Source organism: Geotrypetes seraphini, chromosome 1, assembly GCF_902459505.1.
Source record: "Geotrypetes seraphini chromosome 1, aGeoSer1.1, whole genome shotgun sequence".
NCBI classification, from domain to species: Eukaryota; Metazoa; Chordata; class Amphibia; order Gymnophiona; family Dermophiidae; genus Geotrypetes; species Geotrypetes seraphini.
The window spans coordinates 236,268,121-236,284,053 of NC_047084.1; the positions used below are offsets into that span (position 1 = coordinate 236,268,121).

A 15,933-nucleotide genomic window follows, 5' to 3' on the forward strand; every position below is an offset into this window, starting at 1 on the left:
AATTTCCAAAAAGCCTTTGACAAGGTACCCCATGAACACCTACTTCAGAAACTGAAGAACCATGGGGTGGAAGGAGATGTACATAGATGGATCAGGAATTGGTTGGCGGGTAGGAAGCAGAGGGTAGGAGTGAAGGGCCACTACTCGGACTGGAGGAGGGTAATGAGTGGTGTCCCGCAGGGGTCGGTGCTCGGACCGCTGCTATTCAACATATTTATAAATGACATAGAAACAGGGACGAACTGCGAAATAATAAAATTTGCAGACGACACCAAACTCGTGGTGCTCGGACTAAAGAGGACTGAGAAGAATTACAAAGGGACCTGAACAAGCTAGGGGAGTGGGCGACGAAATGGCAGATGAAGTTTAATGTAGAGAAATGTAAAGTATTGCATGTAGAAAGCAAAAACCCGAGGTACAGCTATAAGATGGGAGGGCTGTTATTGAGTGAGAGTTCCCAAGAAAGGGACTTGGGGGTAATAGTGGACATGACAATGAAGCCGTCGGCACAATGCACAGCGGCTGCTAAGAAAGCAAATAGAATGCTAGGTATAATCAAGAAGGGTATTACAACCAGAACGAAAGAAGTTATCCTGCCATTGTATCGGGCGATGGTGCGTCCGCATCTGGAGTACTGTGTCCAATATTGGTCGCCGTATCTTAAGAAGGATATGGCAATACTCGAGAGGGTTCAGAGGAGAGCGACATGTTTGATAAAGGGTATGAGAGACTGGAGAAACTGGGGCTCTTTTCCCTGGAGAAGAGGAGAATTAGAGGGGATATGATAGAGACTTACAAGATCATGAAGGGCATAGAGAAAGTAGAGAGGGACAGATTCTTCAAACTTTCAAAAAATACAAGAACGAGAGGGCATTCGGAAAAGTTTAAAGGGGACAGATTCAAAACCAATGCTAGGAAGTTTTTCTTCACCCAACGGGTTGTGGACACCTGGAATGCGCTTCCAGAGGGTGTGATAGGGCAGAGTACAGTATTAGGGTTCAAGAAGGGATTGGACAATTTTCTGAAGGAAAAGGGGATAGAGGGGTACAGATAGGGGACTACTACACAGGTCCTGGACATGTTGGGCCGCCGCGCGAGCGGACTGCTGGGCACGATGGACCTCTGGTCTGACCCAGCAGAGGCACTGCTTATGTTCTTATCGGTTATATTACCCCACTGCTGGAGTCATTGTCAAATCTAACTTCAGCCCGTCTCAATCTGTCTTGCCATGTACTGAACACAGACCGTATAAATCTGTCCTGCATCAGCTTTGCTTCCCCACTGCTGGGGCTTCTATTTAAGTACTACTTCTGTGTGTGTGTCAATCCTTATGGCTAAACTCCAAGATTCAAATTGGCGAGTCTAAGATTGCCTAGAAGCACTGAATGTAGGTGGGTATACATACACTAGATGTTATATCAAATGGGAAAATGCTTGATTTCTCATGACTGCAACAATCTTTTGGTATTTCAAAGTCTCAAATTTATAAGTGGTTGCAGTTGAAGCAAGCCATTCAGAAGGGGTTCCCTGATTGACGGAATCTAAAAAATCAGTATAGCTTGCAGGTCCTATGCTTCCAGACAGATTTCCTAGGCATCAGGCCGCCCAGTGGTATAAATTAATATCTGGATATATGAATAAGAAACCAAAAACTAGTCTTAGAAACATTTGGAGCAATTGAGATAAAGCAGCAGATTTCTGCATCTCAATGGCCACGAATTTGGACTTGGAGGATGAGATGTACGGTGTCAGCATCTATGAGACAAACATGTTTTTTTTTGTTACATAGAAGTTTTTGGACCCCTGTTCGTTTGCAGAAATTAGATAGTTCTAAATCTAATAGATGCTGGCACTGTCATCTTGATATAGGGACACTGGATCATCTGCTGTTCTATTGTCCTTTGATACTCAACTTCTGAAAGTCAATATGGGGACAGATTAATACCATACTGGAGTCATCGATTCTACTGACATATGAGGTTGTCATATGTGAGATGATAATGCATCTTAAACCCTCATTGGATAGATATAAATGTCGGCTTTCCCTTATTATGACCAGGATAGCCATGCAAATGGTTACTCGTAATTGGAAAAATTGGGATCATCTTAGTTTTACTTTTTGGTGGACGAATTTATGCTTAAGTTATAAGTATGAGAAGATGAATGCAGACATGCTGGGGCATAGTAAGATATTCAAGTTAGTTTGGGGCCCATTGACATCTTTTGTGGATTCGTTATAGTTGTCTTTTATCTTTATTTCTGTTGTTATAATATACACACATCCAGGGGGGTATATCTTTTGTTTGGTTTACTCCCTGATGAAAATGTTTGCTGGAAGAGGGGTTTTTTATTTTTGTATTGATACTGATTGATTATAAGTGCTTTTTGATTATTATTATTTGTATGTATATTGTATTGCACTTTTTGTTGGCTTTGAAAACTTAATAAAGATTTTTTAAAAAACAAAACCTCACAAAGTTATAGTTGTTGATCTGTTGAGCTTTGTGTCAATACTATCCTCTTTCTATTTAGAGATCTTTTGTATCTATCCCACACATTTTTGAACTCCATCGTTGTTTTTACTTCTACCACCTCTACAGGGAGGGCATTCCCTTGTTGCAAGTTGAACAGCATCGCAGGCTTTATCCTATCTCAAGAAGACATTGAATGCTTGAGTGTTTGGAATGCCATCGTTAGATGACTACACCAAAGTGTATGTGTTTTGCTATTAGCAAATAATTTTCTGTTATTTTCTATAATAATAAAGTGAAGGCACTAAAAGATCATTTAATAAAATACTGCTAGAATTTTTACATAAAATGTCTTTTTATCATTGTTTGATGACAGGAGAATGTTTTCCTACTCTTTGTGGTTGTTAATACTTTATTAGTGGGGTTCTAAGGAATTTGACTCCACTTGTTATAATAAGCATATTGGAGACTCTGTAGTGTTATTTCTGTATGGATTTATTGTTATTTTTCAATAAAACAGACTTGACATAAAATGTATTTTTATCATTACAGTAAAACCTTGGACTGCAAGTAACTTGGTTTGCACGTGTTTTGCAAGACAAACAAAACATTTTATTAAATTTTAACTTGCTATACAAGCAATGTCTTACAAGTACATACAGTATACACACATCACAACCGAGCTGATGGTTCTTCTCTTTCTGACACTGCAAGAATGTAGTGACTGTTCTAAACACGCAAAGTCATGCAATACGAATACATACAGTATACACACATCGCATCATCACAACTGAGCCAATGGTTCTTCTCTCTCTGACGCTGCAGGAGTGTAGTGACTGTTCTAAATGAGCAATTACAAGTATTTTGTATTAAAATTTTTGGGTTGTGGAATGAATTGTGTGAGTTTCCATTATTTCTTATGGGGAAATTCGCTTTGATATAAGAGTGCTTTGGATTATAAGCATGGTTCTGGAATGGATTATGCTTGCAAACCAAGGTTTTACTGTATATCATTGCTGAGTGTGACAACATAAAAGTTATAGTTATAATATCAAAATATTTGCTCCATTAGGCAAAAATAATGAAAGATTAGGTTGTTACCTGGATAATCTTCTGTTAATCTTCTCAGGAGTCCGTATGTTAGGTGATTAATCCACTCCTGTGAATCGAGTTTTGCAGAAATGTGCATACTGCCCTCCTTCTGTTATGTCCCAAAGCAATCAAGCTCCACTGGAATAGAACACAAAGAGGGGTAAGGGGGACTTTCCTGCAGACATTATGCAATTCTGCTCTGCTCTGTAACTTAGAAAAATAATTAGAATGATGATTAACAGATATTTAAAACACAGCAGCAATAGAGAACCAACCTGCTGTGTGTAACAAGCACTAACATCAAAGGAGACAGAGACGAAGGAATACACTGACTTCTACAGGATTTCCTTATGCTTAGTCATCTGGCTGACAGAACTCCTCTAGGTCTGGAATCTAGAAATGTCTGAGACAGAAAAGCAGGCGAAACAGCATATACTGAAGGCGTGCCATATGGACTCCCGAAAAGATTAACAGAAAGAAGATTATCCCGGTAAAAACCTAATCTTTCATTCTGTTATATCTCCTCAGGAGTCCGTACGTTAGGTGACATACCTAAGCAATGATTTTTTGTTTTGTTTTTTTCTGATATATAGTTTGATTTTTGAATTTTATTTTGTGATGCTTCTTAAAGGACTTCGCCAGTTTGACAATGCCATGATATCTGTAGCGGTGTAATACTTCATGAAGAATTGGCAGTGGGATGATCAAATATCAAGTAGCACTTAGCAAATTTGAGTTACAAAGTTACCCACTGCTGCACATTAAGGTATTTTATTACATTATACATCTGCCAGACTAATGCTATAATACATCATTCATTGTTGACTGTTTTTGAAGTCTTTTAATCAGTATTTTTGATAGTTCAGCATCATGACGTTCGTCACATCATCACACCACATACAAGACCAAAAAGCACAGTTACTTACCGTAACAGGTGTTATCCAGAGACAGCAGGCAGCTATTCTCACATATGGGTGAAGTCACTGACGGATCACGGATGCAGAAGCCTTGCAAGCAGACTTGCTTGTAGAAATTAGAAGTTTCAAGTCAGCTGCACCGCGCGTGTGCGAGTGCCTTCACGCCTAGCGCAGGACGCGTCTCCTCAGTTCAGATAGCTAGCAGAGAAGCCAACCAGGGGAGGTGGGTGGGTTGTGAGAATAGCTGTTTGCTGTCCCTGGATAACCCCTGTTACGATAACTAACTGTGCTTTATCCCAGGACAAGCAGGCAGCCTATTCTCACATATGGGTGACCTCCAAGCTAACCAGAATGGGATGGTGTGAGCGTTGGCAAATTAGGAGAATAACTTTTGTAATACTCTCTAGCCAAAATGGCCATCCCATCTGGAAAAAACATTCAGACAATAGTGAGAGGTGAAAGTATGAACTGAGGACCAAGTAGCAGCTTTGCAAATTTCCTCAATAGGTATAGATCTGAGGAAACCTACTGAAGCTGCCATTGCTCTGACTTTATGGGCTGTGACTCTACTCTGTAGGTGTAATCCAGCTTGGGCATAGCAGAATGAGATACAAGCAGCCATCCAGTTGGAGATGGTATGCTTAGAGATTGGATGTCCCAACTTGTTTGGATCAAAGGAGACAAAAACTTGAGGAGAAGTTCTGTGTGGTTTGGTGCATTCCAAATCGAAGGCCAAAGCACGTTTACAGTCTAGAGTATGATGAGAATGAGGCTTTGGAAAGAACACTGGAAGAACAATGGATTGGTTGAGATGAAATTCTGAAACCACTTTAGGAAGGAATTTAGGATGACTAAGGAGGACCACCTTGTCATGATGGAACACAGTGAAAGGTGGATCAGCAACTAAAGCTTGCAGCTCACTGACTCGTCAAGCAGAAGCGAGGGCAATGAGAAACACCACTTTCCAAGTGAGAAACTTCAGATGAGCCGTAGACATTGGTTCAAATGGAGGCTTCATCAATTGAGCAAGAACAACATTTAGGTCCCAAACTACTGGAGGCGGTTTGAGAGGAGGTTTGACATTGAAAAGTCTTTTCATGAATCTGGAAACCACCAGATGAGCAGAGAGGGGTTTCCCTTCAATAGGTTGATGGAAAGCAGCAACTGTACTGAGATGGATTCGGATCGATGTAGACTTGAGGCCAGAGGCGGATAAGTGCAAAAGGTAATCTAAAACAGAAGATAACGAGGAATGTTGAGGTTCCTTATCGTGAGTAAAACATCACGTAGAAAATCGTGTCCATTTTTGGTGATAGCATTGTCTAGTGGTAGGCTTCCTAGAAGCCTCTAAAATGTCTCTTACAGGTTGAGAAAACTGAAGAGGAGTTATATTGAGAGGTACCAAGCTGGCAGGTGTAGAGACTGCAGGTTGGGATGAAGCAGAGATCCCTGACTCTGTGTAAGCAGAGATGGAAAAACTGGTAGAAGAAATGGCTCCCTGCTGCTGAGTTGAAGTAGAAGGGAGTATCAAGGTTGTCTCGGCCACCGAGGAGCAATCAGAATCATGGTGGCATGATCGTTCTTCAACTTGACAAGAGTCTTGAGAATGAGAGGGAATGCGTACAGGAAGAGATTTGTCCATTCCAGAAGAAAAGCATCTGCCTTGAGGCGATGAGGAGAATATATCCTGGAGCAGAACTGAGGCAGTTTGTGGTTGTGGAGAGCTGCAAAGAGATCTATCTGAGGTGTTCCCCACTGTGAAAAAATGTGATGAAGAGGCGAGGAATGGAGTGTCCATTCGTGAGGTTGCAAAAGACGAAAAATGTTGAAGATAGAAAGTGAGGTAAATTGGAAAACTCTACAGCACAAAAACTCCTTCACTTGTTAGGGTTCAAACATCAAACTTCCAAAAAAGCAACATTGGCTCAATATACAAAAAGTTCTTTCTTTCAATGAATGACAATCAGTCCATCATATTTTACTCATCCTTTATTCGCAGTATAGATTGCTTGCCCTGACAGGACCCGTTTCGCCCAAATGGGCTTTCTCAAGGGTTCCAGGGAGCACTGGTTTTTGGCATCCTCTCAAATATGGGGCAGGAGCAGTATATTGAGCCAATGTTACTTTTTTGGAAGTTTGATGTTTGAACCCTAACAAGTGAAGGAGTTTTTGTGCTGTGGAGGTTGCAAAAGACGACTCAAGTTGTCCGCCAAGCAATTTTTCGCCCCTTGGATGTAGACAGCTTTAAGGAAGGTGTTGTGGCGAACTGCCCAGTCCCAAACCTTCGGAGCTACTTAACAAAGGGAGGAAGAGCCCGTCCCTCCCTGTTTGTTGACATACCTGGACTTGAAGATGTTGAAAAGCTTTGAGAGCATTGAAGATCGCTCTGAGTTCCAACAGATTGATTTGACACTGATGATCCGTACTGGTCCAGTGGCCTTGAGTATGGAGTCCATCGAGATGAACGCCACAAGCGTAGGTCGAGGAATCTGTTGTGAGGACCTTCTGATGGGGGGGGGGGCATTTGAAACAGCAAGCCTCTGGAGAGATTGGAAGAGAGCATCCACCAGCGGAGAGACTGCAATGTGTCGAGAAAGTGGGTCACACACCTGCGTCCACTGAGATGCCAGGGTCCACTGAGGAATTCTGAGGTGAAGTCTGACAAAAGGAATCACGTGTACTGTGAAGGCCATGTGGACCCAGTAGCACCATCATGTGTCTCGCTGAGATGGAAGAGCGGGAAGACACTGTATGACAGAGTTGAAGGAGAGCTTGCAGGCGTGGTTGCAGAAGGAATGCTTTGAGTTGGATAGTGTCCAGAACAGCTCCTATGAATTGTAGATTCTGAGAGGGTTGAAGTTGTGATTTGGGAAAGTTGATTTCGAATCCCAAACTTTGTAGGAACCACATAGTTTGTTGGGTCACTACAATAACCCCCTGAGATGTTGAATCTTTGATGAGCCAGTCGTCTAGGTAGGGAAATACTTCAAGACCATGGTTCCTTAGAGCTGCTGCTACCACTACCAGGCACTTGGTGAATATTCTGGGAGAGGAAGCCAGGCCAAAGGGCAGCACTCTGTATTGATAATGCAGATTCTCCACCCGAAATCTGAGATATTGCCGGGAGGCCGGATGAATGGGAATATGAGTATAGGCCTCCTTGAGATCCAGAGAGCATAACCAGTTGTTCTGTTCGAGAAGGGGATAAAGGGATGCCAGAGACAACATTCAAAATTTTTCCTTGATTAAAAATTTGTTGAGAGCCCTGAGATCCATAATGGGTTGCAGATCGCTGGTCTTTTTCGGAACAAGGAAGTAACAGGAGCAAAAACCCCTGTTCTGCTGTTCAAAAGGAACTGATTCGATGGCACTGAGACAAAGCAGAGCTTGAGCTTCCTGAAGAAGAAGGGCGATCTGGGATGGACTGGAAGGATACTCTCTTGGAGGAAGGTCTGGTGGAACCTGAGTGAAATGAAGAGAGTATCCTTCCCTGATGATTGACAGCACCCAGAGGTCAGAAGTGATGGTCTCCCATCGGTGGTAAAAATGATGGAGACTACCTCCAATAGGGGGAAGATAGGTCAGGGACAGAACGGTGGAGATTATGCTCTGTTTTAAACAGTCAAAAAGGCTGCGTAGCCTTAGGTGCAGCAGACGGCTGAGATTTCTGTTGCTTCTGATTCTGCTGTTTCTTGAGAGGAGGGCAAGTGTAAGGAGCTGCTCTCGGAGCAAAATGCCTCTGGAAAATTGGAGGATGGCGTGCAGGCTTGGCAGGAACTGGCTTGGGCTTTGGTCTGACAATATAAGCAAAAGATTTTTCATGGTCAGACAATTTCTTGGTGGCTGCCTCGATAGATTCATCGAAGAGGTCATTGCCTGCACAAGGAACAAGTGGTCCTGAAGATTAGGGTCCAAGTCAATGGTACGAAGCCAGGCTAGGTGGCACATTGCTACAGAACAAGCAGTCGCCCTGGCTGACAACTCAAAGGCATCATAAGAAAACTGAAGTAGATGTAATCTGAGTTGTGACAGAGTAGCTGTGACTTCTTGAAATTCGAAGTGCTTTTGAGTATCTAGATAACTGAGAAATTTAGGAAGAAGATCAATGAGGAACTTGAAATAAGTGACAAAATGGAAATTGTAATTGAGGACTTTAGAGGACATCATGACATTTTGGTAGAGGTGACATCTAAACTTGTCCATAGTTTTCCCTTCCCTTCCAGGAGGAACGGTAGCATAAACCTTGGAAGGATGGGACCTTTTCAAGGAGGACTCCACAAGTAAGGATTGGTGAGACAAATGCGAATTCTCAAATCCTTTGCAATGTAGAGTTTTATACGTGGAGTCCAACTTGCATGGAACAGCAGGAATTGCTTAAGAAGCCTCCAGGCATCGTGTAAAAGTCTGAGACAAAAGCTTGTGAAGAGGAAGCTTAAGTGACTCTGCAGGTAGTTGAGGCAGATGCATGACTTCGAGGTACTCCTTAGAGTATTTAGAACCAGCATCCAATTGAAGGTCCAGGTCAGCAGCCATCTGACGAAGAAAAGAAGAGAAAGATAGCTGATCCGCTAATGCTTTGCCTCGAGAAGGACTCGAGGATGTCGAGGCAGTCTGGGTCGAAGATGAAGCTTCGGCAGGAAAATAGGCATCAATAGAGAAAGGAGACTTGGATGAAGCAATAGAAACCGCTGAATCCTCGAAGTCTGGAAGTGGGGACTTCGATCGAGGAGTCGGTGGTCTATTAGAGCTGGAAAGCGTAGATCGAAGCTTAGTGGAAGGACGCTCTTTGGAAGAAGAGGTATGCCTGGAAGTATGCCTCGAGGAAGGCCTCCATCGTCGGTGAGAGTGGTGCTTGGAAGCAGATCTCGAAGATCCAGGAGACTTCACCCCAGAGATGGAAGCAAACGTTGCTACCAATGAATGGATAGGGCTAGAAGCTGTAGATAGAAGCTTAGAAGGCTTGATGGAGGAACCTTGAGGCACTCCCAAAGACTCTGCTCCTTGTATGGAGTGTGAGGATTCCTGTAGAGGCATTTGCAAAGAATCTGCTCCTTGCTTAGAGTGCATAGATGCCAGACCAGACACTCGCAGAGACTCTGCTCCTTGCATAGAGTGTGTAGCCAGAGCCATAGGAAGAGGCTCGATCTCGCGGGAGTCTGCAGAATGCCCAGGCTGGATCAGAGTAGCAAGCTTCGGTCCCATATTAGTGAGGAACTGAATGAATTGCTTCTCTAACATGGTCTGGAAAGAAGCCGGCAAGGATGGATCCGCGCCTGAAACCGGACCACCTGCTTTGGCTGGAGGTTCCACAGAGGCAGTGGAAATGTGCTTCGACTTGGAAGTCTTGGCCACCTTGATTACCACCGCTGGAACCTTCTGCTGAGCCATCTGACCTGAGGATGCAGGGAAAGATGTCGAGGTAAGATCCGCTGTAGAGAATGACACGGTAGCGGTTTACCCGCGGCCACCGCATTTTAGCCGCGGGTCACCGCCGAAAACGGGGAAGAAAACTAGCAGTCGCTGCGGCGACGGGGACAAGGCCATTCACCGCCCGCGGGGCGGTGAATGGGTCTTGTCCCCGCAGTGAGGCATGAAGGATCGCGCGGTCCCCGCAGCTCACACCCGCCTGCCCAATCGATTCTAGTGTTTAGCCAGCTCTCTCCCTTCTCCTCACCTTAGTTTGTAGATTTTCTTTTTCGGCGACCCGCACGCTATCAAAGAGCCGCTGCTGCTCAGTTTCGATCTTCTGCTCTGACGCAACCGGAAACAGGAAGTTGCAGCAGAGCAGAAGATTGAACACTGAGCAGCCGCGCGTGTGCGGCTCTTTGGGAAAGCGTGCAGGTCGCTGAAAAAGAAAGCCTGCAAATCAAGGTGAGGAGAAGGGAGAGAACTGGCTAAACACTAGGATCGATTGGGCAGGCGGGTGGGGGCTGCGAGGACCGTGCGATCACCCGTGTTCCCGGCTCAGACTGTAAGGAGGGAGTGAAAGGGAAAAGGATTCTGGGCCAAGGTGATGAAAACGGAAAGAAAAACCCACAGCAGGAAAGAAAGGGAAGGACAGGCAGGTGAGCCAGATGCTAGAAGCAGGGGGGGGGGGGAAGAAAGAGGGAAAAAAGCTAGATGGGGTTGAAAAGAAGAGACACACTGGTATGGAAGAGGAAGATAGGGGAAATCTGGACACAGGAAGGTAACAGAAAGAGGGGAAATTATGTGCATGGGGCATAGGGACAGAGACAAAAAGGGGACATGCCATGGGGATGGTATATGGACACAGGGGGGGGCAATGGCAGATACATAGGGGAGATATTAGAAAAGTATATAAAATCGTACCCGTTTGAGGCTTTTATGTATGCAGCGGTGACGGTGACGGGGCGGTGAATGGGGTTGCAGTGGCGGTGACGGGCGGTGAATGGGGTGGCAGTGGCGGTGACGGGGCGGTGAAGGGAATGACGGTGACGGGGCGGTGCAGAGGATGGTGAGACGGGGACGGGGCGGTGACGGGGACCAATTTTTTCACCGTGTCATTCTCTAATCCTCTGCAAACGAAAAAGAACTGATGAGGCTCGAGGTCGGAGTAGTGGAGGCAGAATGACCCTTGGTCGAAGGTGGGACAGAGGCTGCTGTCGAAGTCGGGAAAATGGTCAAAGAATCCATCCCGAAAAGCTTCTCCACTAAAAGCAGACGACATTTAAGGGCTCAAGGTTGAAGAGTAGCACAGCGCTCGCACTGTATAGGCATCCTGCCTCAGGCTTTTTTGTTTTTTTTATGTGTGTCCCAATGATGCCTGTCAGAGGCGGTAGGACATCTACCGCTGCCTACAATTGGGACGCCCATTTATAAAACCAGTCAAGTTTCAAGTTTTATTAAAATTTTGATGTATCGTAATATTAATTCAAAGCGATTTACAATTAAAACAGGGTCTTAATTATTAACTAAAACCAACACATACGGATATGATGTACCAATACATAAGTATAGTAAAGGACACATTAAAGGAAAATACAAAGGGAAAGTAAGAAATTTTTTAAATATTGATAAAAATGGAATAGAAAATTAAGAATTTTTTTTTTTTTAATTTTTAATTCAATTTTTTGGAGCCTAAGACAGAGGACATGTGAGTTTAAGCAACGAATGGGATCAAAAGAGACTCCGATGATTAGGTCTCAAAAGCATCCTTGCCCTTGGCTTGTGAAGGAGGGGTTATTCTTGGGACTTTGGTAATTAGCCTAAGTTATATTATAGTTGCTGCTTTATAATATTCTCAAGCAATCTTAGTATTGTAACAAAATAAATAAATATAAATAAAAAGTGTTGTGTTAGTTATATTTACTTATTACTAATTGTTTATAGATATCTATATCTACCTATTTATATATATATCAGTTGTTACATTTTAAAAATCATCAGTGTATTTTTGTACTAAAAAGCGGTCCCCCATAATGGGCTTCCCAGCTGGCATCGGTCGCAAGAGTTAATCACTCCGTGATTCAGAGAGGCATGCCCTTCATAAAGGAGTCTCCTTGAAGTCACCAATGTAAGCTGTTCCTTGCTGTCTATGTCCATGGAAGCTGTATATGAAGAGAATGCCTCTGTGGAGACCACCGAGACAGAAGAGCCTCCTGAAGAGGTCATATGTGTCCTCTGGCCCAGGGAACAACCTCTAGAGAGGTTGCCATGGATCCCAACATCTAAAAGTAATGCCAAGCTGTTGGAAGTCATCGCTAAGAGAGCCAAGATTTGTTGCTCTAGTTTCTGTTTGTGTGGCTTGGGAAGAAAAACGCAGCTTTGAGCATGTCAAAATGAATGCCCAGATACTCCAAATTCTGGGTCAGTTCCAGAAGACTCTTCTTGAAGCTGACTATCCAGTACAACAACTGGAGTAAATCCAATACCTGTCGCACTGTGAGTTTACACTCCTATTCAGACGGAGCTCTGATCAGCCAATTGCCTAGGTAGGGATGTACTTGGATCCCTGTCTTTTCAAAGATGATTTGAAACTATCGCCATAATTTCAGTGAAAGTGCGGAGGGGTTGTCGCCAATCTGAATGGAAGAGCCGCAAACTGGAACTGAAATACATGAAACCTCAAATATTTTCTGTAGCTCAGAAAGATGGGAATATGCAGAGAAGGCTTCTGTCAGATCCAAAGAAACTTCCCTGGAGCCACCGTCACTATGACCAAACGGGCTGTTTCCATGTGGAAACGTGGGATCCTTAGAAATGCATTTAACAGCTTTGAGATCCAAGATGGGTCTCCAGTCCTCTGTGCCTTTCTTGGGCACAATTAAGTATCTGGAGTGTCTGCCTGAGCCCGATTCATCATCAGGACAGGCTCTATAGCCCGAATATCTAAGAAACTTTGAAGTGTGGCCTGGACTTTGGCCTCTTTTTCTGGCCATCAGGCAGGAGAATTGAGGAACAAATCCATAGGAGGAGGAGGAGGAGGATAAAACTTGATCTTGTGATTCACTCGAGTGATGTCCAGTACCCACTGGTCTGAGAAAACTTTATCCCACTCCCTCCAGAACCCCAACGGCCTCATTCCGATATGCAGAGATGTGGCTACCAACCTGGTATCATTGAGACTTTTTGGAGGGTGAATTGATGCAAGACCCAGAGGGTTCTTGCTGTCTGGGGTTGCTAAATCGCTGCCTGTAACCCTGGAAGGATCTCTGGGTAGAGAAACTTGGGTTATACTGGCAAGAATGGCAGGAAGGACGAACAGTATTTCTACTCTTGCAAGGGAGGTTGGTGTGGTCTGTTCTCTGGCAGAGACTTAGGGTGGCGATCCATTGCACTGGCCTTAAAATCAGCTAGGCCCTTACTGAAAAGCATCTGCCCCTTGAAGGCAGTCTGCTTAAGGTCGTCTTGAAAGCTGAGTCACCTGTCCACTGCTGGATCCAGAGCATAATGGCTCTGTGCAAATGAAGGTTGCTCCTGCCGCAGTTCACCGCTGGACCACTAGGGATTTAAAAGGTATGCCGGGGGAAGGAGGAGCAGGAGGGAGATAAAAATTGTTAAAGTTGGCTGGGGCAGGAGATGGGAGGGATCCCTCCTATCCCGGCCCACCTCTGGACCACCAGGTCTTACGGCAGGCCCAGTAGAGGCCTGCAACAGGTTTGGGAGGAGGACAGGTCAATACTGACCCGAATATAAACAGAGACCCTCATTTGGGGGCCATTTTTTGGCCCAAAAATCTCAGTTTATATTTGAGTATATACGGTAGCTGCCCAATATGGCCACATTTCACTGGTCAGCTGCTTCAGGGGCAAATATAACCAGTAGATGCAATACTCAAAACTTCAACAAATCTGGTCTAAAGCTGTGGTTCCTCAACCTGGATTTAAAATAAAATAAAATATTCAACAGGTTGCCTGATTCAATTATACTTAGATATTCAAGGGGTCCAGGCTCATGTTTAAGTGGAAAGAAACCCTGCCCCTAATTATCTTTTAAAGACCATGACAGATCTAAGGCTACAGATTTATCCCGTCTGTGACCTGACAAAAATCCCCCAAATGCCCTTAATTTAAGGGCGTACTGCTGGCAATCAGCCAAGGTGACCAAAAGATCATAGGCAAAAAATGCTGACTTTACTCCTCATAAAGTTATGACCCTGCCTATCAATATTTTTCACACTAGCAGCTCTAAAAACACAAATAGACTTGGGGATAAGGGCTAGCCATGCTTTGTACCTCTTTGCAGAAAGGATTCTTCTGAAATACTAATGTATCCTTCTTTATGCATCCTTGTAATATTTATGTATAGTTTTAATTTATTTTTATTTTCTTTTATACATAATCCTACCATTTACTTCTTCGGCACTTTTTCAATGTTAACATTTTTTCTTCTTCCTTGTTGTACCTACTTTCCTGTAACCGCATTGAACTGAAAGGCATTTAGCGGTATATAAAGTCTTATGTTATGTTATGTATATCCATTAGTAAAAAAACCTGTTATAAGGTTATATATAATTCAATATTTGATGTTATCTAGGACAGTGTTCTTCAATCGCCAGTCTGCGGTGCGATCGATGCAGCGTAATCTTCGGGCCGGCTCCCTCTTCCTTAGTGCTGCAGTGCACAAAGCTGCGGGCAGCGGCTTCTATGCACATCCTGTGCCAGAACTGGAAGTCTTCTCTCTGATGTCGCAATGTCAGAGGGAAGGCTTCCAGATGAGGCATGGGACGTGCGCGAGAAGCCGCTGCCCCCGGCTTTGTGCACTGCAGCACTGAGAAAGAGGGAGCTGACCCAAAGATAACACCAGGTTCAGCATAAAACAGCCAGGTCAGAAGGTAAGGCACAGCATGGAGGGAGCAACAAAGGTAGGGAGAATGATTTTACCGTATTTTTCGCTCCATAAGATGCACTTTTTTTCCACCCAAAAAAGGTACAAATTTAAACCCTCCCCCGCACCGTTTTAAAACTCCATGTCGTCATTACATCTTTTAAAACATCCACCCATCTACCCACCCACCATCGCCGTACCTTTAAAAACATCCATCCGCCCCCCGCCACCATTGCCACCCCTTTAAAAACACCCGCCTGCCTACCACTGCTGTTGTCATACCTGGTGGTCCAGTGGGTATCCCTCCCTCACTAGCGGCATACAGTTCAGGACTGCGGATGTCAGAAGCAAGCTTTCCGCGCTCCCACTTGGGCCTGTGCCGCTTTTTGAATGGCTGGCATCCGTTCTCGTGGGACTTGCGAGAACTGACGGCAGCCATTTAGAAAAATGGAATGGGGCCAGGTGGGAGCCCCAAACCCATAAAGCTTCTTCAGTATATACTACAAATATGCCCAAAAGACTTAAGTTAAATGTTTCCAACATGAACAATAATAATTAAAGACTGCATCTCCTGGACTCTCACTCTGACAATTGCAAATAGCTACTTTATATTTAATACAGAATGTCAGCTATTCTAAATCACTGCTCTATACACCCTTGCATGTGCTATTATACAGACCCAAATTCCACAAAGAGTTCCGTTTATCTCTCTCCCCATTCTAAGTGGCAAGATGATGATGAACCTATTGTTTACTAGCCTTGGTAAATCAGCAAAGGACATGAAACCCTGTTAACTCAAATGTTAGGCACAAGGCAAATCAGAAAACCAAAGATCACCTCGGAAGAGTTGTTCCTTTGACATTATTTTCTATAAAATTGCTCTCATATTGTGGTAGTTCAACAAATTCAAACAACCACTGCAACGTCTCCTCCTGCGTCCAGTTGTGAACTGAAATTAAAAATAAAAACCATCTGATTAGAAGTCTTCTCTTTCTAGGTACAGAATATGACAAAGGAAATGTATCACAAATCTGCAAGCAAATCTGGCAGTCTGCATGCTGTTCAGAGTTATTACCCTTTACTTTGTATCTATATATTATACAGTGGTACCTCGGTTTACGAGTGTACCGTTTTGTGAGTGTTTTGCAAGACGAGCAAAACATTCG

General features: G+C 43.9%; 1 protein-coding gene across 5 annotated transcripts in view; it reads right to left on the minus strand.

Annotated features, from left to right (window-relative positions):
- Positions 1–15,933, minus strand: part of STIM2 (stromal interaction molecule 2) — a 276,251-nt gene that overhangs the window by 102,049 nt on the left and 158,269 nt on the right. For all 5 annotated transcript variants that reach the window (XM_033947951.1, XM_033947961.1, XM_033947944.1 and 2 more), the window contains one exon: positions 15,605–15,716. In XM_033947951.1, the coding sequence (XP_033803842.1) occupies positions 15,605–15,716 (112 nt within the window). The remainder of the gene's footprint in view (positions 1–15,604; positions 15,717–15,933) is intronic.